Source organism: Macaca mulatta, chromosome 19 (assembly GCF_049350105.2).
Source record: "Macaca mulatta isolate MMU2019108-1 chromosome 19, T2T-MMU8v2.0, whole genome shotgun sequence".
In the NCBI taxonomy this organism is placed as follows: domain Eukaryota; kingdom Metazoa; phylum Chordata; class Mammalia; order Primates; family Cercopithecidae; genus Macaca; species Macaca mulatta.
In genome coordinates this window covers 47,546,484-47,571,420 of record NC_133424.1, presented here as the reverse complement: position 1 = coordinate 47,571,420, position 24,937 = coordinate 47,546,484, and the positions used below count along the sequence as shown (strand labels likewise).

The following is a 24,937-nucleotide window of genomic DNA, read 5'->3' as shown; positions in this document are numbered from 1 at the left end:
GTTTGTTCTTTGTTTTTTCCTTTCTGGAACAGGAAAACAGTATGTATTTGCTTTCTTGTTTTCTTTCAGATTTGGAATCCAGATATAGGACCAATACTTTATCTCCAGAAAAGGACATTTATGAAATATATTCATTTCAATGGGATATAATGGAAAGAATTAAAAGCTATAGCCTTCAGGGTTCTGTTTTTAGGAATGATTGGGAATGCAAAAGCAAGATTGAGGGGGAAAAGCAACAACAAGAGGAATATTTTGGGCAAGTGAAAATTACCTCTGAAAAAATGACCACTTACAAAAGGCACAATTTTCTTACGGAGTATCAGATCGTTCATAATGGAGAAAAGGTGTATGAGTGTAAGGAGTGTAGGAAGACCTTTATTCGTCGCTCAACACTTAGTCAACACCTGAGAATTCATACTGGTGAGAAACCTTATAAATGTAAAGAATGTGGGCAGGCCTTTAGACAGCGTGCACATCTTATTCGACATCACAAACTTCACACTGGTGAGAAACCCTATGAATGTAAGGAGTGTGGGAAGGCCTTTACAGTGCTCCAAGAACTTACTCAACATCAGAGACTTCATACGGGTGAAAAGCCCTATGAATGTAAGGAATGTGGAAAGGCTTTTAGAGTACATCAGCAACTGGCTCGACATCAGAGAATTCACACTGGTGAGAAACCCTACGAATGTAAGGACTGTGGAAAGACCTTTAGACAGTGTACACACCTTACACGCCATCAGAGACTTCATACTGCTGAAAAGCTCTATGAATGTAAGGAATGTGGGAAAGCCTTCGTATGTGGTCCAGACCTTAGAGTACATCAGAAAATTCATTTTGGTGAGAAACCCTATGAATGTAAGGAATGTGGGAAGGCTTTTAGAATATGCCAACAACTTACTGTTCATCAGAGTATTCATACTGGTGAGAAACCCTACGAATGTAAGGAATGTGGGAAGACTTTTAGATTAAGACAACAACTAGTTCGCCATCAGAGAATACATACTCGTGAGAAACCCTATGAATGTATGGAATGTTGGAAGACCTTTAGTAGTTACTCACAGCTAATTTCACACCAGAGCATTCATATTGGTGAGAGACCCTATGAATGTGAAGAGTGTGGAAAGGCCTTTAGACTGCTTTCACAACTTACTCAGCATCAAAGTATTCACACTGGTGAGAAACCTTATGAATGTAAGGAATGTAGAAAACCTTTTAGACTGCTCTCACAACTTACCCAACATCAGAGTATTCACACTGGTGAGAAACCTTATGAATGTAAGGAATGTGGTAAGGCTTTTAGACTTTATTCATTTCTTACTCAACACCAGAGAATTCATACTGGTGAGAAACCCTACAAGTGTAAGGAGTGTAAGAAGGCCTTTAGACAGCATTCACACCTTACTCAACATCAGAAGATTCATAATGGAATTTAATAGAAGAAAGCCTTCAAATGTATATGATGTTACAGAACATCAGAAAATTCATTTTTGAGAAAATGTGTTCCATGCTTAATTCCAAACATAATAAATTTTATATTAGAGAAAGAATATGTTGATTTAAAAGCCTTCCAACACCATTTAAACATGGTTTATCTTCAGCAAATTCCTATGAGAATAACGTAATGAATGTAGGAAAATCTTTAGCCTTATCTGTCATTATCTCCTTTTCTCCACTTTATTACCAGTGTGATTTATTGGACAAGATACTAAGCTTCTGTGCCTCATTTTGCTGACTTGTAAAATGGTAATAATAGTACTTATATGTATTAGTTATTTATTGCTGTGTAATAAATTACCACAAACGTAGTAGCTTAAAATAACATATATTTATATCTTACAATTTGGATCAGAAGTATAGGCATGACTTAATTGGGTCCTCTGCTTCAGGGTCTCTTGCAAGGCTACGGATTTCAGCCAGGGCTGAGGTCTCATCTGAAGGCTCAACTGGGGAAGGATCCACATCCATACTAACACAGTTGTTACCCAAATGTATTTCCGTGAGGCCTGTTGCATTGAGATTCTCAGTTTCTAGCTGGCTGTTGGCTGAACGCTGACTGCAGTTCCTGGCCACAATAGTCTCATCAGCATAGCTGCTTGCTTCATCAAGGCATGCAAGCCAAAAGCAGGGAGAGTCTGCTAGCAAGATGGAAGTTACAATCATGTGTTATCTAATCATGGAAGTAACATTCCCTCACCTTCTACTGGTAGAAATAAGTTACTAGGATAGCCCACACTCAAGAGAAGAGGATGATACAAGAGTGTGAACAAGTCCTCAGGACCACTGGGGGGCCCTTTTAGAGTCAGCCTGCCACACTGTGGAATAGGATTGTTGCAAGGAGTAAGTAGTTAATACTTGGAGGAATCACAGTCATATAGCATGTATTCTGTAAATATTATCTATAATTGTTATTGTCATTAGTATTAGTGAATTCACATACAAGGAAGATCTGTAGATATAATAAATGTAGAAATGCCTCCTGTCACCTCTCAGAAATTATTAAACATAATTTATTCTAGGTAAAATCTAGATTGTAGTGAATGTAGGAAGTTCTTCAGCACTTGAGCTGCATTAGAAATTTCATGCCAAAAAGAAACCCTGTGAATTTCATGAATGTGAGGTCATTAGTAGTACAGCTGTTGAAGAATTAGAGGGAAACAGGAAATGATTTTCCCATAATTCCAAAAAGCAAAAGGCTTACAATCCCTGTTGTCTGACCACAGTTCAAAATTAATTAGAAACTATCAAAAATGTGGCTTAAAAGAAATGAACCACCTAGGAATTTCATATTATTGTGTATATTTATGTGTGTGTATAAAACTGCTGTGGAAAAGAAAGAAAACATCATTCTGTAAGTATCTTCAACCAGTAGGAGTTGTTTCAAGTTGAGTTTTTGATGTGATCCCACCAGTAATTTGATAGTTTACTTGATTGTGGCTGCATAATTTGGTCACCTATGGAAGATGCTAGAGCACCAATTTATATATATATTTTTTGAGACAGAGTGTCACTTTGTCCCCCAGGCTGGAGTGCAGTGGCACAAGCATAGTTCACTGTACCCTGTTCCTCCTGGGCCCACCTCAACCTCCTGAGTAGCTGGGACTACAGGTGTGCACCACTGTGCCTGGCTAATTAATTTTTTTTTTTTTTTTTTAGAGAAAGGGTCTCAGTGTGTTGCCCAGGCACGTCTTGAACTTCTGGGCTCAAGTGATCCTACCTCCTTGGCCTCCAAAGGTGCTGGGGTTGCAGGCATGAGCCACCACACCCAGCCCAACTCATTATTCTTGAAATCAATAAATCGGAGGAAAAATTGACATTTCATTTCTTTTTCCCATGTGAACCAAATTTCAGGGTCACCAGAAGTTCATCAGATTCAAGTGGATTTGGCCTGGCACAGGCAGGGGCTCATGCCTATAATTCCAGCACTTTGGGAGGACAAGGTGGGTGGATCACTTGAGGCCAGGAGTTTGAGACCAACCTGGTCAACATGGTGAAACCCTGTGTGTACTAAAGATACAAAAATTAGCCAGGCATGGTGGCACACGCCTGTAGTCCCAGCTACTTGGGAGGCTGAGGTGAGAGGATCGCTTGAACCCAAGAGGCAAAGTTTGCAGTGAGCTGAGATCGCGCCACTGCACTCCAGCCTAGGTGACAGAGTGAGATCCTGTCTCAAAAAAAAAAAAAAAAAAAAAAAAAAATTGAATGGGTTTTTCTTTTTTAAAGAAGTCTAATAAATCCAGAAGGAATTATAGGATTAGAAAAATCACCATTTTCTAGACCTTAATGGAATAATGGGTCCAGAAGACACGATCTTCAATGGGTACTACAACTAATAGGTGAAACATTTTATAGCGAGATTTTTTTTTTTTTTTTTTTTTTTTTTTTTTTTGAGACGGAGTCTCGCTCTGTCGCCCAGGCTGGAGTGCAGTGGCGCGATCTCGGCTCACTGCAAGCTCCGCCTCCCGGGTTCACGCCATTCTCCTGCCTCAGCCTCCCGAGTAGCTGGGACTACAGGCGCCCACAACCGCGCCCGGCTAATTTTTTGTATTTTTAGTAGAGATGGGGTTTCACCGTGGTCTCCATCTCCTGACCTTGTGATCCGCCCGCCTCGGCCTCCCAAAGTGCTGGGATTACAGGCGTGAGCCACCGCGCCCGGCCTATAGCGAGATTTTTATGGTGGATTTATCAAGCTGGCCACCTCTAAACCCTTTGATCTATTTTAACCTTAATAAAAATAGGTCTATCAGACAACACACATACTTCCTGACATAGTGCAATAAGAAGTCAATACCACCATCTACAAAGCCTTATTGCTGGAATAAAAAACAAGGGGACTAGATGAACAGTGTATAGTCATCCCTTGGTATCCATGGGGAATTGGTTCCGGGATCCTCCAGTGATGGTAAAATCTGAGGATGCTCAAGTCCCTTGTATAAAATGGCATTGTATGTATTTGCATATTACCTACTCACATCCTCCTGTATACTTTAATCTTTGGATGACTTATACCTAACACAATGTAAATACTATGTAAATAGTTGTTATACCGTGTTTTGCAATTTGTATTATTTTTATTGTATTTTTATTTTTATTGTTTTTTTCTTCTTTTTTTGAGTATTTTCTATTTGAGGTTGGTTGAATCTGCAAATATGGAGGGCTGGCTTTAAAGGGCACCACAGGAAGAAGCCAAACATATCCAGAATGTGTGAAATTCTGCAGAGCAAATTACCTGATTTCTTCAACTAACAGGTGGCATGAAAATACAAGCGGAAGGGCAACCGTTAACAGATTAAGAGAGACTTAAAGAGACATGTCAACTAAATTCAGTATGTTGGCATTACTTGGAGCCGGTTTGAACAAAACATAAAAAGCCATTTTGGAGACAGTGGGGGAAGTGTGGACATGGATTAATATTAAATGACATTTACATATATTAATTTGGTTAGGGATGATGTCAATGTGATTATAAAAAATAAAAGATCCTATGTGTTAGAGATACATACTATGAAATGAAGATTGACACATTTGGATTAAAATATTCCAGCAAAAGAAAAATAATTGGCAAAGAGAGCTGGGAACTAAATTGGCAACATGTTGATAATTTAAGTGGAGTGGTTTGTTCGTGGAGATTTATTGCTCTAATATTTCTACTTTTGTATGTGTTTGAAATTTCAATAATAAAATGTTTAAAATGAAAACCAAAATTATAGAATATGTAGAAATGAATGACAGTGAGATGCCTGCACATCTAACCCTATCAGATATCATCAAAGTTCTATTCAGTGAGAAATTAATACCCTGTAATGTGCTAAGGAAATCTTATTTGTGGATACAGTCTTCGTATTCTTCACTTACCCACAGCAGCAACACCAGGCCTGTCACACAGATGAATGTGTTGAGGGAATGAATAAGTATTTCCGTCAAGAAAAAGGAAACAACAAAATAAAACCAACCCAAGTAAAGAACAGCCAAGTGGTCAGGCATGGTGGCTCATGCCTGTAATCCCAGCACTTTGGGAGGCCACAGTGGGCGGATCACCTGAGGTCGGGAGTTTGAGACCAGCGTGACCAACATTGAGAAACCCCGTCTCTACTAAAAATACAAAATTAGCCAGGCATGGTGGCACATGCCTGTAATTCCAGCTACTTGGGAGGCTGAGGCAGGAGAATCACTTGAACCCGGGAGGCGGAGGTTGCGGTGAGCTGAGATCGTGCCACTGCACTCCAGCCTGGGTAACAGAGCAGGAGTCTGTCTTAAAAAAAAAAAAAAAAAAGGAACAGTCAAGTACAGTAGAAAGTAGAAATTAAGAGAATAAAGAATATTAGACTTGATTCAATGTTAATAGTGATTAGATTTTGGCATTATAATCAAGGAAGAGAAAATGAAAGATAATACATTTAGAGTATTGATGATAAAAGACACAATTCTAGATTATATCAAGGAGATTTTTTAAATTATAAGGCAAAACTAGGCTGGGCACAGTGTCTTACGCCTGTGATCCCAGCACTTTGGGAGGCCGAGGTGGGTGGATCACTTGAAGTCAGGAGTTCGAGACCAGCCTGGCGAACATAGCAAAACCCTATCTCTACTAAAAATACAAAAATTAGCCTGTCATGGTGGCGGGCACCTGTAATCTAAGCTACTGGGGAGGCTGAGGCAGGAGAATCGCTTGAACCCAGGAGGCACAGGTTGCGGTGAGCCAAGATTGTGCCACTGCACTCCAGCCTGGGTGACAAAGTGAGACCCAGTCTCAAAAATAAACATAATATGGTAAAACTATACATGCACACATGCACAAACATGCATATTCATTCCAATACAAGTAAAAATGTAGAAGGATTACATTTTTTCCCCCAAAGGAATATGTTATTATAATTAACTCACTGTAAAACCCAAATAGATTAACAAAAAATATGTGTGTGTGTGTGTGTGAACTCCCTGTTTAAGTAAAACATCTGATACTTATAAAAACTTTAAGGAATATCCTAAAAATTGTACCAATTAATTCTGCACAGCTAAAATAATCCTAATAAAAATTAGATGAAGATAGCTTCTGAAAGCAAAATCTAGACCACCTTCATTACAAAGATTCTGTTTTTCACAATTCTAAATAAAGTTTATTTAGAATTTATTACAAAATCTATCTTTGCTAATAGGTCAGTGTTTCTTTTCCCAAGCACCAAATACCTCCAGAAGGCCTGTGTTTGACCCCTAAATTCAACATTCTCCAGAAGTTTGCTTCAAGGAACACTAATTCTTTTTTTTTTTTTTTTTTTTTTGAGACGGAGTCTCACTCTGTCGCCCGGGCTGGAGTGCAGTGGCACGATCTCAGCTCACTGCAAGCTCCACCTCCCGGGTTTACGCCATTCTCCTGCCTCAGCCTCCTGTGTAGCTGGGACTACAGGCGCCCGCCACCTCGCCCGGCTAGTTTTTTGTATTTTTTAGTAGAGGCGGGGTTTCACCGTGTTAGCCAGGATGGTCTCGATCTCCTGACCTCGTGATCCGCCCGTCTCGGCCTCCCAAAGTGCTGGGATTACAGGCTTGAGCCACCGCGCCCGGCCGGAACACTAATTCTTGATGGTATTTGAAAAAAAGATTTGTTGGGAAAATAGGCAAATGAAGCAAAACATAAAACATCTACTTTTGGCCGGGCATGGTGGCTCACGCCTGTAATCCCAACACTTTGGGAGGCCAAGGCAAGCAGATCACCTGAGGTCAGCAGATCGAGACCAGCCTGACCAACATAAGTGAAACCCCGTCTCTACTAAAAGTACATAATTACCCGGGCATGGTGGCGGGTGCCTGTAATCCCAGCTACTTGGGACGCTGAGGCAGGAGAATTGCTTGAACCCAGGAAACGGAGGTTGCAGTGACCCGAGATTGTGCCATTGCACAATTGCCTGGGCAACAAGAGTGAAACTCAGCCTCAAAAAAAAAAAAAAAAAAAAAAAATCTACTTTTGAGGAATTCAAAGTATATATGATCAGTTTGTCAAAGAGTTAGTAAAGACATTTTTATTTAACTGAGTGTATCTCAAATTTATTGTGGAATTCTCAGTCCCAATATCTGGAATAGGAACTGCTTTGGTAGATGCTGCCATAACCATAATAAATGTCTTCAAGGGTGTAATTTTAGACATTATGGTGAGTGGTGGTGTTGGGGGGTAGTAAGTCAGGGCAACTTTTTGCCGCTCACATCATGCTCTGAAAGTAGCTACCTGCTTTAATGGATGGTTAGTGCTTTTCTATAGAATTGAAAAGATTCCAGCCTGATCCTTGATGTTTGTATTAAACATGCTTATATATAATATTAAACAATGATTAAGGACATAAATGAGTTTGTGTGGTAATAAAGATGCTATATTGAATATCATTTTGTGTATTTTCTGATTTCCTTAAAGAGTAAAAAATCTAAGATATTACCTAGAAATGAAATTGTTCGTTATAGGCTGTATACACATTCAGCTTCACTGCTTATTGCCAAATTGTGGCTCCACCATTGTTACAGTTTTGAATCCCTTCGATCATTGAATATGAATGTTCATATTTCCCGACCTCTGCTATAAGTTTCAATATTTATTACACTGGGCCAGGCACGGTACACCTGTAATCCCAGCACTTTGGAAGGCCAAGGCAGGAGGATTGCTTGAGCCCAGAAATACGAGACCAGGCTGGGCAACATGGCAAAACCTCATATCTACAAAAAATACAAAAATTAGCTGGGTGTGGTGACATGCGCCTGCGGTCTTACTTGGGAGGCTGAGGTGGATGGATCACTTGAGTCTGGAAAATCGAGACTGCAGTAAGCCGTGATCATGCCACTGCACTCCAGCCTGAGTGTTGGAGTGAGACCTTCTTTCAAAAAAAAAAAAAAAATTATTACCTTGATTACAAGTGAGTCAAGCATCTTTTCATATGTGTTTATTGGCCAATTGTGTTTTCTTTACTGTGCTTTTTAATGATGTCTTTGCTGTTTTTTTTTTTTTTTTTTTTTTTGCATTCTCATTTATTGATTTTTAGGATTCTTAAAATATTTCAGGTATTGGCCGAGTGTGGTGGCTCACGCCTGTAATCCCAGCACTTTGGGAAGCTGAGGTGGACGGATAATCTGAGGTCAGGAGTTCGAGACCAGCCTGGCCAACATGGTGAAACCCCGTTTGTACTAAAAATACAAAAATTAGCCGGGCATGGTGGCGGGCGCCTGTAATTCCAGCCACTCGGAAGACTGAAGCATGAGAATCAGTTGAATCCGGGAGGGGGAGGTTGTAGTGAGCCGATATCACGCCATTGGACTCCAGCCTGGGGAACAGAGTGAGACTCCGTCTGAAAACATAAACAAAAACAAAGCAAAAATAAGCCTATTCCAAAACAAAAATAATGAAAGTATTTATTCGGATGTTTTTAAATAAAATTTTTAATCTTATGTATTCGTGTCCAAAGGTGAAGAACATAATGTACTGAAGAATGTGATGGGACTTAAGTAACTTCTGTAGGACGTGAGTCCATTTACCTAACATTTTTCTTTTACCCGGGTCAGGTTCCACCCAGACTCGCCTCTTACTGGCCCTGAGAATGCACTGACTCCATCCTTGGCATCAAGACAGGGGCTCCAGCATTTGCCCGATCTGCTCATGCGTACTCCTAGGTCAGAAGGCCACTCCCAGAAGTCTCCGGGGCTCAGGCGGTGGGCGGGGCGCCCGGTCCTCGTGGTCATTGCTGTATTTCTTGTTGGTTTTAGGACTCTGGACTCCACTTCTCAGGGGTGCCTGCCGTCCTGACTGTTCCGTCTTGGCCTACAGATTCCACGGTCGACGGAGAAATCTCGGACCTCTGGCTCCGCCTCCCTGACCTCTGCGCTGCGGGTGACCTGGTCCCATCTGAGGAAGAAGGCGGCGCGGGTCGCTGCCGGAGCCTCTGCAGCCCCAGCTCGCAGCCCGCAGCCCGCAGCCCGCAGCCCGCAGCCCGCAGCCCGCAGCCCGCAGCCCGCAGCCCGCAGCCCGCAGCCCGCGTGGGACCCTGTGTGGCGGTGAGAGTGGAGCTGCAGGAGGCGCTCAGAGCGAGGACGCCTTGGTCGCGGGCAGGGCTTGTCTCCCGCCTCCTGAGGCCCAGGGATGCTGGAACTGCGGAGGAGGGGGCTCATCTCTAGGGGGACAGTTGGGGAACGTCTCCTTTGTGACGTAGGGACTGAGAAGGGTGCGTGAGAGTCTTTGTGACCGGGACATAGAGTGAGTGCCCTTTGCAAAGCGTGCTTTGCTGTAGCTTTCTGGCGTCACTGACCCGTGGGTCCAGGGTCTCGGTTTCCCTGTCTCCTCTCAGTCTAGTATGACTGCCACAGAGAAATGATCCAAGCGGGAAATCAGATACTGAGCCTTAGATGAAGGTTTCCAGTGAGAAGAAACAGGATGGGAAGCTTAGAGCAGGAATTGCCCTTAAGACAGTGTGATAGACTCTGTTAGAGAAAAAATATTCAGTCAAACTTCTTAAAGCATGCAAAGGAAGACTTGATTCAGGATCATCGCGATAGGTATTGGAAGTACAGCAGTGAGATTTTGCAGTGGGTGAAAGAGATTGGGTTCAACCCCAAATTCAGCATGAACGAGCGGGACTTTATAATCAAGGAGCAGGTTAGGGATCACTGGATGACAAAATACTAAGAGGAAATGTCTGCGATAAGTAGGATTCTGGCTAAACACACCTGTTGGGATTCTTTTTAAAGAGAGAGACCCCGGTGATAAGACCTCATCACCTGGGGGATGGTGGAGGGTGAAGATACGGGGGCAGAGGGTTCCTGCTAAACTGGCTTAGAAGGGGTCTTTGCTATTATTGGATTTTACAGTGAAGTGTACTGATGGGCCCATTAGAAGGAGTAAGAGCCTGAGTAAAGTTTGATCAGGCATAGTTTGTGTAGGATTCCTTCCTGGAAGGGTTATACATTCCGTCCCCATCTCCCGGTTCTTGGACTTTCATTTACATGTTTAAGGAACCGGCCTTCTTGAATTCTGACCCTAAGAACCTTCAGTGAAGGATGATTGGAGAGTCCACCCACCATACTTCTTTCTGGTTATGTGTATGAAATTATATAGCCTTGGAGGGGGAAACAGAAACACTATTTTGAGGCGTTTGTGGATTGTCCGTTTTGGACTTCTGTAGATTGAAAGCAACAGGAATATGAACTCAGTTGTGATGTGTCCTTGCAAATGAAGGAAGTGAGCCAGAATGTAAGTGTCCCAAAATAGGAATTCTTAGTCATTGGGTCCATTGTTTTCTTGGGCATGCAGGGCACCACAACCCCCCTGAAACTATATATATGTTTGTTAATTTGCATTTTTCCAGGGTTCTGTCATCCAAATTATTTAGACTTGAGCTTTAGATCTGGAATCAGAGTGTTATACCTTTGAATGGTTTTGCAGAAAACTAATGATCAAGATTATGAGAATGGTTAAGAAAATCATACAGGCCGGGCGCGGTGGCTCAAGCCTGTAATCCCAGCACTTTGGGAGGCCGAGACGGGCGGATCACGAGGTCAGGAGATCGAGACCATCCTGGCTGACACAGTGAAACCCCGTCTCTACTAAAAAATACAAAAAAACTAGCCGGGCGAGGTGGCGGGCGCCTGTAGTCCCAGCTACTCGGGAGGCTGAGGCAGGAGAATGGCGTGAACCCGGGAGGCGGAGCTTGCAGTGAGCCAAGATCACGCCACTGCACTCCAGCCTGGGTGGCAGAGCGAGACTCTGTCTCAAAAAAAAAAAAAAAAAAAAAATCATACAACATTCGTGAGATTGGACATTATACTGATAATAAAATTTATGCTTATAAAGAATTTGTGAATAGCTGCATACCAGGTATCAGGAAAACAAAACATAATAAGAATTTGTCATTTACGGAAAAATGGCTATGATCTAACCTTAAATAGGATTTATAGTTACAGGTCGCAGTTCTCAAAAACCATATATGCAGGCCATTTTTAAAAAATGGAAGTTTACAAAACCTTTCGAAAGGATTGTATCTAATATGACCATTCAATTGGTTTTTCAGAAAAGAATAGAAGCGGAGAGGCCACATTTATTGAACATCGAATATGTACCCAAAATCATGTGGTCTGTTTTCTGTGTCTTTTGTCATTAAATGTGCAAAGGCCATTTTCCTGTTCATTAAGGGAATAATCTTTATAGTGAGATTTTTTTTTTTTTTTTTTTTTTTTTTTGAGACGGAGTCTTGCTCTGTCACCCAGGCTGGAGTGCAGTGGCGGGATCTCAGCTCACTGCAAGCTCCGCCTCCCGGGTTTACGCCATTCTCCTGCCTCAGCCTCCCGAGTAGCTGGGACTACAGGCGCCCGCCACCGCGCCCGGCTAATTTTTTGTATTTTTAGTAGAGACGGGGTTTCACCGTGTTAGCCAGGATGGTCTCGATCTCCTGACCTCGTGATCCGCCCGCCTCGGCCTCCCAAAGTGCTGGGATTACAGGCTTGAGCCACCGCGCCCGGCCAGAGATGTTTCTAATTATGTAGAAATGGCACAGCTAAAGGCTATGCAAGAAGACACAATGTTACCTGGTTCTGTCACGCTGATATTTTTTAATTCTAGGCCTACTATTTAGCTTTCTTATAATGACAGAAATGTACCCTTTTCCCATAATGATAGTTTAAAGTTTAATACTTTGAAATGTATTGATGTTCTATTTGTAATGATGAAATTAAGACAGGTTCATTGCAAAAATTTCATTACTGAAGGAAGTTATGAAGAAGAAATAACCCCAAATGCCCCCTGCCCAGAGAAAATCATTTTTGGTGTATGTGTTTCTAATTTTCGTGTCTGAACATTTGTGTGTAGTTTTGTCATTGCAGAAGAGAATTAATAGAGACACAAAGACTCCAACTGTTAGTTCGAAAATAGAATCTCCTTCAATTGTTGGTGTTAAACCAAAATTATGGTATGGTATTGCTTTCGACTGAGCTTCGGCACTAGGCTCCAACAGACTAGACTGAATCAAAATGAAGTCATTCATGCTGAATGCCACATTATCAAACTGAAACTTTAAGGGAGCAGATAAATTTCAAACCTGTTTTTCCTGAAAACAAGATTCCAGTCTAAATAATTGATGTTCACCAATCTTTTATTTTTATTTTTGTTTTAAAAAATTTATTTCAAAGACTGGGTCTCACTCTGTCACCCAGGCTAGAATGCAGTGGAGTGATTATGGCTCACAGCAGCCTCAAACTCCTGGGCTCAAGCGTTCCTCCCTCCTCAGCCTCCCATATAGCTGGGACTACAGACATGCGACACGAGCCCTCAGTTCTTTTTTCTCTAGTTCTGTTATTTGTTCCCACCTTACACAAAACCCACTGTTCCACCACAGTGTGTAATGAGGGCAGGGACCCTCATTCTCTTTTATACAATGGAAGCTGCCCCATTTGTGAATCCCAAATAAAAGCCCATGATATCTATAAGTCAATTTATTGTAACTTTGTCTTTTGACATGGGTTTCCATATATCTGTGCATCTTAGGAGGAGAGGGAAGTACCAGGGACCACCTGAGGTGAAAAACAATCACGTATTTACACCTTTTAGATATTAAAAACGTCATTTAACACTCAAGAGGGCACAAATTATGAGGTAAGACATCCTCTCAGAATTAATCATTTTTATTTTTATTTATTTTATTTTATTTATTTTTTTTTTTTTTGAGACGGAGTCTCGCTGTGTCTCCCAGGCTGGAGTGCAGTGGCGTGATCTCGGCTCACTGCAAGCTCCGCCTCCCGGGTTCACGCCATTCTCCCGCCTCAGCCTCCCAAGTAGCTGAGACTACAGGCGCCCGCCACCACGCCCGGCTAGTTTTTTGTATTTTTAGTAGAGACGGGGTTTCACCATGTTAGCCAGGATAGTCTCGATCTCCTGACCTCGTGATCCACCCGCCTCGGCCTCCCAAAGTGCTGGGATTACAGGCTTGAGCCACCGCGCCCGGCCAGAATTAATCATTTATGCTAGGTTCATGTCTGTAAAATCCCAGCGCTTTGGGAGGTTGAGGCGGGTGGATCGCTTGAGTCCAGGAGTTGGAGACCAGTCAGGACAACATGGCAAAACCCTGTCTCTACAAAAAATGCAAAAATTAGCTGGACATGGGAGCACTCGCCTATAGTCTCGGCTACTTGTGGGGGTGAGGTGGGCGGATCACTTCAGCCCAGGAGGCCCAGGCTGCAGTGAATTTTGTTTGCGCCACTGCACTCCAGCTTGGGCCACAAAGTGAGACCCTGTCTCAAAAGGAAAAAAAAAAAAAGAATAATTTAGAGATGCAAGATTACTTCAGGGAAAATGGCAGTTATATATGATTTCCAGGTGTCTTGCAACTATGAATAATATTTCCAAAGATAGTTTAAATATTATAAAACGTAGTTATTGTAATATTTACAAGTATTTACATAAATGCCCATATTTTGCAGAAAAATAAGTTTCACTATTGTTAATTTAGCACCGTATTGGATCCTGTTCATCGAACATGTATACGAGGCTGAAGGATGTTTTCCGTAACATCCGGGGAGTAAGGAAAGGCGCATTTTCTCCTTACCTGTCTTTTTTTTTTTTTTAACAGTTTTTTTGTTTTTGTTTTTTTAAGTAAGACTGATATTTTCTCAAAGGTGAGCCTTGAAATTTGTAAAATTGGAATTATAAGAAAGATAAACCAGCCGGGCACGGTGGCTCACACCTGTAATCCCAGCACTTTGGAAGGCCGAGGCCGGCAGATCACAAAGTCAAGAGATTGAGGCCATCCTGGCCAACTTGGTAAAACCCCGTCTCTACTAAAAATACAAAAAATTAGCTGGGCATGGTGGCGTGCGCCTATAATTCCAGCTATTTGGGAGGCTGAGGCAGGAGAATCCTGTGAACTCCGGAGGCGGAGATTGCAGTGAGCCGAGATTGTGCCATTGCACCCCAGTCTGGGCAAAAAGAGCGAAACTCCATCTCAAAAAAAGAAAAAAAAAAAAGAAAGAAAGAGAAACCTACAAAGCACAAACTTTAAGAAAAATAGGAAACAACAGAATTAATTTCCTTGTATACTAGTAGACTAATGGACAGGTCGTCTTTTTTATCTTCCGTGATGATACATTATTACAGTAGCTATCATGTACTTGTTTCTATGGATTATCTTGATTAATCTTCAGACCTGTCATATGTAGTGAGATGGGGAAACAGAGGCACCAAGATGTTAACATCTCACAATGCAGAGCTCAGTATCACTTCCTTAGAGGCCGAGAAGACAGCCTGTCTCCTTAATTTTACCAGGATACCACTTAATTTATGCATAGATTTTAAAAACTGTCTTTTTTTTTTTTTTTTTTAAGAGGTCTCGCTCGGTTGCCTAGGCTGGAGTACAGTGGTGTGAACACTGCTCACTGTAGCCTCGACCTCCTGGGCTCAGCAATCCTCCTGCCTCAGCCTTCCAAAGTGTTGGGATTACAAACCTGAACCACCACACCTGGCCTAACCTGTCTTCTTTACTGAGTAATTCATCCTTGATACTATTTTTCCATCAATTATATAATTTAACATTAATCTTATTAATAATGGCATAAGGCCGGGCGCAGTGGCTCATGCCTGTAATCCCAGCACTTTGGGAGGCCGAGGCGGGTGGATCACCTGAGGTTGGGAGTTCAAGACCAGCCTGACCAACATGGAGAAACCCCGTCTCTACTAAAAATACAAAATTAGCCAGGCGTGGTGATGCATCCCTGTAATCCCAGCTACTTGGGAGGCTGCGGCAGGAGAATCACTTGAATGCGGGAGGCAGAGGTTGCAGTGAGCTGAGGTCATGCCATTGCACTCCAGCCTGGGCAACAAGAGTGAAATTCCATCTCAAAAAAAGTAATACTACTAATAATAATGGCATAGTATGTCACCATATACCCAAGAATAATGTTTAACCTGTTCCCACTGTGTTTTACATTTTTGATAATCAAAAATTATTTTTTGATGAATATACTAGTACATATTATATACTTCTGTAGTGATTTCCTTTAAAAAATTCCTAGAAGTGGGTTTTGTGGGGCTGGGCATAGTGTCTCATGCCTGTAATCCTAGCACTTTGGGAGGCCTATGTGGGAGGATCCCTCGAGCCCAGGAATTCAAACCTAGCCTGTGCAACATAGTGAGACCCCATCTCTCCAAAAAAAAAAAAAGAAAAGAAAAAAATCAGACTTTTATTAAGTGCTTCTGCTATGCCATACCTTCAAATTATAGTATTGAGGGTGGGACAATCAATGAAAAGAAGAGCTGCTTCCTTTAAAATATTCATCATCTATCAAGAAGGTCATATCTAAATAGTAAGTTTAAGGCAGTATGTGATAGAGCCTACCTGAGGATATTTAGGTGACCTACCTGGTGATGTCACGTGGCAGAGACATCAGTCTGACAATAGCGATAGACTGTGAACAGATTATACTGAGTCTATGGGATCTGTATGGTGATAAACAGGTTTTATACTCTATTTTTTATACCTTGTAGTTGTCACTCTAATGATATTGGATGGAAAACAAAGTTAATTGCAGGAGCAAATTCAGCTGCTGTCTGGAGGGTATCCTGACCAACCAGCCAGGTTTAGAAATAAAATAAACCCGTCTGTCAAGATCTGAAATAAAACTATATTGAGACCATCATTAATTCATAGAGGAAATTACTCAGGGCCAATTTGCCGTATTGTTGGAGACACAATTCCAGCATCCCTGAGAACAAGTGATAAAGTGAGTTGAGGTTTTGGGATCCAAAGGAACTCACAAAAGATAAGCCATTCAGTAAAATGAGTTTAAATTTAGAGAAAAAAGAGTTTTATTGAAATCCGCACATGAAGTAACTTGAAACAACCACACATATTTCAAGTTACTATGTGCATGGTTACAAAATTATGAAGGAAATGTTAAGAAAAGTCAACATCCAATTAAAAATCTAGGAAATGCTGATTATCAACCTCTGATTATGGAGAAGCTGCTAATCAAAGGCTTATTTTACTTCTCCTTTAGCTTTATTTAGTTGTTTCATTTGTTTAATGTGTTGACCAAAAACTGAATATACAGCAATTTATATTTACTTATTTAAAAATTTTTAAAATTTACAGATGTGTTGTCACTATGTTGCTTAGGATGGTCTTGAACTCCTAGATTCAAGCAGTTCTCCTACTTTGGCCTCTCAAAGTGCTGGGATTACAGGTATGAGCCACTGTGCCTGGCTGACAGTGATAGATGTATAATCAGCAAAACTAAAAGCAAACAAAAACTGTAAACACTGTTATAACATGGTCATATACTTTCCAGACTTTTTTTGTCTCCTGTTTGATGATTTTCTGTTTGTCATTCTCTGTGTATGAATGTATGTGTATTTATACATCTTACAAAAATAAATGTATCGGTCTGATTTTTCCATTGACCTTATTTTAGAATATTGTCCATATCCTTATATATTTTTCTCAACTTCGCATTTAATGACTCCTTTGCATTCTATGACAGTGATAGTCTATTCTACATTTACCTAGGAATTTGCATGAGGAAATTCAGCAGCTGTCTGGAGGATATCCTGACCAATCTGCCAGGTTTAGAAACAAAATAAACCCTTCTGTCAAGATCTGAAATGAAACTATATTGAAAAAAAATAGGAATCTTTGCTAGAGTCACAATGCTGAGCACTTGCCATCCATCTCCTCTGTCTTGACCAATTTCACCCAGTCTCAAGACTAAAAAGAGGTTTTGGTGTGGGTGATGTGCTCCGTCTTTGGCCTTGAAGGTGGGAAGGGAAGTAGGTGCATCTGCTCGGTGCAGGACAGAGCTCCCTCGTCTTATGTCCACATCTGCCTCACCAGAATAGTGCATTGGCCAGAATATTCCCTACTGAATTCTCTGGCTCTGGCTTCAGTGATGATATGTTTCTGTTCTGTGACTGTGTAGGTGAGACCCCTGGGAGTTTGGGGAAGAAATGAGCTTTTCCAGAATTCTAACCTTCCCAAATTGTGTGTGATGGGAGGCGGTTTGGAACCTGGAATGGCAGCGCAGGACAGTACTGTTACCCTGAGTCCTTTGGGGAACACTGAAGTCCTGTAGGGAACACTAAAGATCTCAAGATCTTCTCTTCTTTCAGGTCAGGATTCTCCCAAATCTGCTTCTCTGGTAGAAAAAACCCTGAGCACTGATTGGCTCTTGCTTGTCTAAAACCATGGCCTGTGTAAGTCAGTATTTCTCTCCATGTTGATGTGTATATGTGATTTTTTAGGTCATGCAAGTCTTGTCATCATCTTCCCTGAAGTTATTTACAGTGAGAAGGTGCTCAGTTAACCTATTCCTCAGTTCTTGCTCTTCCTGTCAAATGTGTGCCATATCACCTGGCATCTTCCCTATGTGGGCCACTGTAAATTCACCAGCACTCCTGCCATTATTGACCAAATTACTCAAGGTCCTCTAGGTGCCCATTTTTCTACTTTGGGCAGTGATAGAGAGGAAAGGAGTCAAGTTCTTTGAAGTACAGATAATATGCATTTCAGGTCAGTTGTGTCATTTGTTGAGGCCGAGGCCGTGGTTCCATTTGACCATTCATGAGAAGTCTTTGAAATTTTCCAGATACCTGAGTTTCTCAGCTGGGTAAGGTGGAAATTGGCATTGAAGGATCTCAATCTTCATGTAGGGTAAAATCACATGCTTTGTGGGAATTAGTCTATTGGATTGGAACATATAAATACAGAGGTCATGGATTTGGGTAGAAAGCCCTGAAAAATAAGTACCAGAAAATAATGATGTTATGTGCCCAAGAATCCTTCTCTTGTGTCAAAAGAAATAAAAATGCTTATGGTAAGATCTGACATAATGAAGTATTTGATGCTTGAAGACATTATTAATTTTATGGGTAGTTTTCTATTGAGACTGGATACTATATTTTGGATAAAATATGACTAAATTTTTAAATTCCTTTCCAAGTGAAAATATTCTCAATTAGCACATATTGATTGAGAATTTATGAGGCAGATACCTCTTGGGTATTATGTATTTAATAATGATTTAACAGAAGAACTTTATTATTTTGTCATTTTCAAAAGGGTCAGATATGTAAGAGGTGTCCCAAAGCAGGCAGAAAGGTTTTTCTGTGTTGTAGTCTTCTTCAAAAATATGTAGGCATTCTGCTGAATTCCCCTCCCCTGATAGCATAGATTTCTAGTGTATGTGCTGGTTATATTGCTCTTCTGCTGCAATGCAGTCCTTCATTTTCTAAGTCTTTTCTTTAATTTCCCCAGTAATATGTGTGTTTGCTGTTTCAGGAATTTGTAACATTCAGGGACATGGCTATAGACTTCTCCCATCAGGAGTGGGAATACCTTGACCTGGTTCAGAAGACCTTGTACCAGGAGGTGATGGTGAAGAACTATGGTAACTTGGTCTTACGGCATGTGTTTATCATCTGTAGGACGTATACTTTTTCCATTGTGATTTTCAGGACTGCCTTTTAAGAAAGTAGTTAACTTGTGGGCCGGGCGCGGTGGCTTAAGCCTGTAATCCCAGCACTTTGGGAGGCCGAGACGGGCGGATCATGAGGTCAGGAGTTCGAGACCATCCTGGCTAACACGGTGAAACCCCGTCTCTACTAAAAAATACAAAAAACTAGCCGTGCGAGGTGGCTGGTGCCTGTAGTCCCAGCTACTCGGGAGGCTGAGGCAGGAGAATGGCATAAACTCGGGAGGCGGAGCTTGCAGTGAGCTGAGATCCAGCCATTGCACTCCAGCCCGGGCGACAGAGCGAGACTCCCTCTCAAAAAAAAAAAAAAAAAGAAAGTAGTTAACTTTCTTCCTCTTTTTTTTTTTTTTTTTTTCTTTTTACGAGAAGGTATCTCACGATGTTGCCCAGGCTGGTTTCAAATTCCTGGGCTCAAGCAATCTGCTCACCTCAGCCTCCTAGAGTGCTGAGATTACAGGTGTGAGCCACGACGCCAGGCCTAAATTTGTTTTCCTTGTATTTATTGAAGTGGTTTGAGCTTTATTGAGTCAGGAATGGCAGCAGCATTAAACACTTTCATTGGTCACAAAGTTCCTTTCTCAGTGAGGAGGCTTGTGATGTGGAGAAGAAATGGGTATCTCAGCATGAGACAGCCAGTGAACTGTGTGTTTCCTTCGGTACCTACTCACCATGTTATTTTTCTTTCATTTCCCTCCCAAGGACAAGCACTGTCGTCCTTCCAGGGTGCAGTCATTTTATGTGGATTTTGGATTCAAATCCACATATTACAATCCATAATTGCACATCAATTCATATATATGGCTCAATTCCCTAAAATACGCTTGTTTTTTTAATATGGCAAATGCTTGAATACTCTGAGCCTGGTGCCATGCTTGGCATAATCAGTGTGGCGATACGTAATATTACTGTCCTTATGAGATTAGAGTATGTTAGGAAGACATAAAATTCACATGAAAACAAATAAACAGATAAATCACATCAGGCATGAAATACAAAGGTCAGTAAACAAGATTAGGGCACCTTCACACAGTGTAGGGTGTTCAGGGATTCTTTTCTGTGTGGATAACATTTGTCCAGAGACATAAAGGCCTTGGGTCTTTGGAGTATTTGAGGAAGGGCGTTCCAACAAGAGTGAACAACACGTGCAAGGGCCCTAAATGGGGAACAAGGTTTGTGTGTTTAAGGAGCAGCTGGTACAGCAGAGCAGAGTTAGTGAGGGGTGATTTATAGGCTATGAAGTCAGTATGTTAGGAAGGATCAAGTCCTATGAGATTTTTTGTTTCATTATTAAGAATTAGGATTGTCTGTGAAATGTAATTAGTTGCCATTAACTGACGATATAGAATTTTCATTAATTTTTAAAAGATGTAAACCTTTTAACTGAAGTTTAGACATAAGCAGATATCCAGATTAAACAAATAAAAGTGGATAAGTTATTGACTTTCATAGCCTTTTGGTATATTTCTTTCCTTTTGGTTTTAAAAATACTACTTAAGACTAATTGGATTTGTCTTTCTTTCGAGTTTGTAATTCTGAAATTAATATTTTTATTTTCACTATAGTCTTCAAGTCTAACACTTCAATTTTTAGTTTTTATAATCCTGATTTATGTTCTATCACATCTCAAAGTACTTTATTGTAGCGTATTTTTGAGTAGTGTGGTATTGTGTTTTTCTGGCTTGCAGCATTTGTTTGATGTGTATTTAAATTGTCTCTATGTCTGTCATTTACTATTTCTTTTATACTCTTTTGGATGGGGTTTGAACTTGAGTCTCTTTTTTGGACTTTTATGTCTTTTATAACTTTTATATCTATATATTTTGGACATTTATATCTCAGATGAGTTTTTCTTAACCTTGGGCAAGGTATCATAGTTCTGGGTATTCTAAGTTTGTGATTTTAGTGTGCCCTACTCTCTTATTTTGTTGTGTTCAAATTATCATGGTTGAGAGGTGAATGTGGTATACAGCACAGTTTTCTATAGTATTGTAATTGAATTGGTATTAATCCAGTTTAAAATTGTTACAAATTAAGATGTTAATCCCCAGGGAATCCATTAACACAATAACTGAAAAAAATACATTGCAGAAAAAACAACAAGGGAATTAAAAAGCTACCCTGGAAAATATCTATTTAACAGCAAATTATGCAGTAATAGAAGAATAGAGGAATAAAGGAGATGTAAGACATATAGAAAATAGCAGAATGTCAGACATACTGTACTGTATGATTGCATGTATAGAGGTAGCTAGGGCAGTCAGATTCATAGACAGAAAGTACAGTGGTGATTGCAGGTGGCTGGGTGGAAGGGAAATGGGGAGGCACTATTCAATGAGCACAAGGTTTCTTTAATCAAGATGAATAAGCTCTCGAGAACTGTTGTACCATGTTTTACCTACAGTCAAAAATGTATTGTATGCTTAAAAATTTAAATGGCTAGATACCATCTTAAAGGTTTCCTACTATAATTTAAAAAAATGAACTCACTAGAAAAAATGTTGAATAAGTAGAAATGTTAAAAGGTGTTGTTCATCCCAGGGATTACCTCATGTCTCTCCGTTTTCTTATTACATTTTCCGTAAATCACAATTTGTCTGAACTTCAAAAACTGTTGCTGTAAAATGTTCCATGAAATAACAAAAGTAAAGGGATTCTTTTCATCCTTAAAAACAGTAACAGTGGATGGGCACGGTGGCTCAGGACTGTAATCCCAGCACTTTGGAAGGCCGAGCCAGGCAGATCAGCCAAGGTCAGGAGGCTGAGACCAGCCTGGCCAACATGGTTAAAACCCTGTCTGTACTAAAAATACAAAAAATTAGCCAGGCATGGTGGCACATGCCTGTAATCCCAGCTGCTCGGGAGGTTGAGGCAGGAGAATCACTTGAACCTGGGAGGTGGAGGTTGCAGTGAGCCGAGATCACGCCATTGCACTCCAGCCTGGGTGATGAGTGAAACTCCATCTCAAAAAAAAAACCAAAAAACAAAAACAGTAACAGAAATTTGGGAAATTTTATAATAGGTAGAAAGTAAACAACACAAGCCTAAACATTCAAATGGACAGAGAAGAAATGAAAAGGAAAACTAGGGAATACTTTGCATTGGATAAAAAAACAAAACATACTGAAATTCATGGCATATAGCTAAAACAGTGCTAAGACAGAATTTATAGCCATAAATGCCCACATTGAGAAAGAGTAAAGATCTCAAATCAGTAACCTAACTTTCTAAAACCCAACTTTTCTTAAAAATAAGGAAAGAGCAAATGAAACCCAAAATAACTAGAACTAAGGAAATGGTAAACATTAGAACAGAGGTAAATGAAATAGAGAATAAAAGGAGAATAGAGAAAATCAACAAGTCAAAAAGGTTGTTCTTTGAAAAATACAGAAAATTGATAAACTTTAGATACACTGACCAAAATAAAAGAAGATCCAAATTGGTAAAATCATGAATGAAAGGGGAACATATCTATTGAATTTAGATAAATAAAAAGAATTATAAGGGAAAGTTAAGAATAATTGAATGCCAACAAATTAGAAAACTTAGATGAATGTTGAACTTCAAACAAAAATATAAACTACCAAATTTTACTTAAGAAGAAATAGAAAATCTGAAAAAGAAAAAAAATCTTAGTCGAGCGCAGTGGCTCATGCCTGTAATCCCAGCACTTTGGGAGGCCAAGGCATGTGAATCATGAGATCAGGAGTTCAAAACCAGCCTGACCAACATGGTGAAACCCTGTGTCTATTAAAAATACAAAAATTAGCTGGGCATTGTGGCACGCACCTGTAGTCCTAGCTAGTCAGGAGGCTGAGGAGGACAATCGCTTGAACCTGGGAGGTGGAGGTTGCAGTGAGCCGAGATTGCACCACTGCACTCCAGCCTGGGTGACAGAGCAAGACTCCGTCCCATACCCCCCGGCCCCCCCAGCCCCCCCGGCCCCCCTGGCAAAAAAAAAACACAAACAAGGTCTGGATGCTCAAAAAAAAAAAAAGAAAGAGAAAATCTGTCTTCCTTTCTCTCTTTCTGTCTCCCGGCACTTACTCACCTCCCCTCTCTTTACTTATAAAGAGATTAAATCAGTAACCCAAAAACCTCCTATAAAAATAGGTGGAGGCTGGCCGGGTGCAGTGGCTCACACCTGTAATCCCAGCACTTTGGGAGGCCAAGGCAAGTGGATCACGAGGTCAGGAGATCGAGACCATCCTGGCTAACACAATGAAACCCCGTCTCTACTAAAAATACGAAAAAATTAGCCAGGCATGGTGGCAGGAGCCTGTAGTCCCAGCTACTCCAGAGGCTGAGGCAGGAGAATGGCATGAACCCGGCAGGCAGAGCTTGCAGTGAGCCGAGATCGCACCACTGCACTCCAGCCTGGGGCACAAAGTGAGACTCCGTCTCAAAAAAAAAAAATAGGTGGAGGCCAGGTGCAGTGGCTCATGCCTGTAATCCCAGTACTTTAGGAGACCAAGGCAGGAGGATTGCCTGAGGTCAGGAGTTCAAGACCAGCCTGGGCAACATAGCAAGACCCCTTCTCTACGAAAAAATTTTTAGAAAATTTGCCAGTCATGGTAGTGTGCAGTCAACTATGATCACACCACTGCACTCTAGCCTGGATGACAGAGAGAACCTGTCTCAAACAAAACAAAACAAAAAGGTTGGGCCTAGATGGTTTTCCTGGTTGATTCTACCAAACATTTGTCTAAGAATTGACAGAGTTTCACAAACTTCCAAAAACAGCTGATGAGGAAACACTTCTGAAGGTACTCTTTAAGAGCAGCATTTCAATGATAGCAAAATGAGACCAGTTCAAAAAACTATAGACTAATGTTTCTTGTGCACTTAGGTGTAGAAACAACTAGAAAACCAAACGCAGCAACATATAAAAGGGATTATACGTTGTAACCAAGAGGCATTTATCTCTGGAGTGCAAGGTTAGCTCAATAAAGGAAAATCAAGGGAGTGCATTCTGTCCCTAGAATAAAGGACAACTACTTCATGATCATCCTAATAGATGCAGAAAAACACTTCCTGAAAATGCAACAGCCTTTCATGATGAAAACAATAAAATAGGAATAGAAAAAGTAGGAGTAGAAAGCAGTTTTCTTAACGTGACCAGCCCATCTACAAAAGCCCAGAACTAACATAGTTAATGGGAAGAGGCTTAAAGCTTTTATTTTTTAATTTATTTTATTTATTTATTTTTTTGAGACAGAGTTTTGCTCTTATTTCCCAGGCTGGAGTGCAGTGGCGCAATCTTGGCTCACTGCAAGCTCTGCCTCCCAGATTCCCACCGTTCTCCTGCCTCAGCCTCCCAAGTCGCTGGGATTATAGTCACCCACCACCATGCCCAGCTAATTTTTTTTGTATTTTTACTAGAGACGGGGTTTCACCACGTTGGTCAAGCTGGTCTTGAACTGCTGACCTCATGATCCACCCTCCTTGGCCTCCCAAGGTGCTGGGATTACAGGCATGAGCCACCGCACCCTGCCTGGCTTAAAGCTTTTCTCCAAAGATGAGAAACAAGATGTCCACTCTTTACATCTCTATTTAGCTTTGTAGTGGAGGTTGTTCCCCAATCATTTAAGCAAGAAAATGAAATAAAAGGCATGCAGACTGGAAAGGAAGAACAAACAGTACCTCTGTTAGGCAATGACAGGATCTTGACTATAGAAAATACCCAGGGCTGAGTGCAGTGGCTCATGCCTTTAATCTTAGCAATTTGGAAAGTAAGGTAGAACGATTTGAGCCTAGGAATTGAAGACCAGCCTGGGCAATATAGTGAGGCCCAGTCTCTACCTAAAAAGGAAAAAAAAAAAAAATAGCTAGGAGTGGTGGCATGAGGAGGTGGGAGGATGGCTTGAACCTGGGTGGTCTGGGCTGCAGTGAGCTGTGTTTGTACCACTGTGCTCCAGCCTGGGCAATGGATTGAGACCCTGTCTTAGAAAAAAAAAAAAAAAAA

The 24,937-nt window shown here is 41.0% G+C and overlaps 1 protein-coding gene and 2 long non-coding RNA genes across 8 annotated transcripts in view; 2 read left to right on the top strand and 1 right to left on the bottom strand.

Annotated features, from left to right (window-relative positions):
• ZFP14 (ZFP14 zinc finger protein) overlaps positions 1-4,763 on the top strand; it is a 50,210-nt gene extending 45,447 nt beyond the window's left edge. For 5 of the 6 annotated variants that reach the window (XM_077982330.1, XM_002801191.4, XM_077982331.1 and 2 more), the window contains one exon: positions 70-2,842. In XM_077982330.1, coding sequence (XP_077838456.1) covers positions 70-1,436 — 1,367 coding nt within the window. In that variant the 3' untranslated portion in view covers positions 1,437-2,842. Of the gene's footprint in view, positions 1-69; positions 2,843-4,615 lie in introns of those variants that run through there. The other variant, XM_077982332.1, reaches the window with a different exon arrangement.
• Positions 4,764-9,182: 4,419 nt separating this feature from the next.
• Positions 9,183-14,080, bottom strand: LOC144337433 (uncharacterized). Its single transcript, XR_013410541.1, has 3 exons — positions 13,408-14,080; positions 11,961-12,738; positions 9,183-10,857 (listed from the first exon to the last, which is right to left on the bottom strand). It is a non-coding gene; the product is annotated as an uncharacterized LOC144337433 (long non-coding RNA).
• A 5,230-nt stretch (positions 14,081-19,310) lies between these two features.
• LOC144337436 (uncharacterized) lies at positions 19,311-24,937 on the top strand. The gene is made up of 3 exons (XR_013410543.1): positions 19,311-21,126; positions 22,302-22,617; positions 24,453-24,937. It is a non-coding gene; the product is annotated as an uncharacterized LOC144337436 (long non-coding RNA).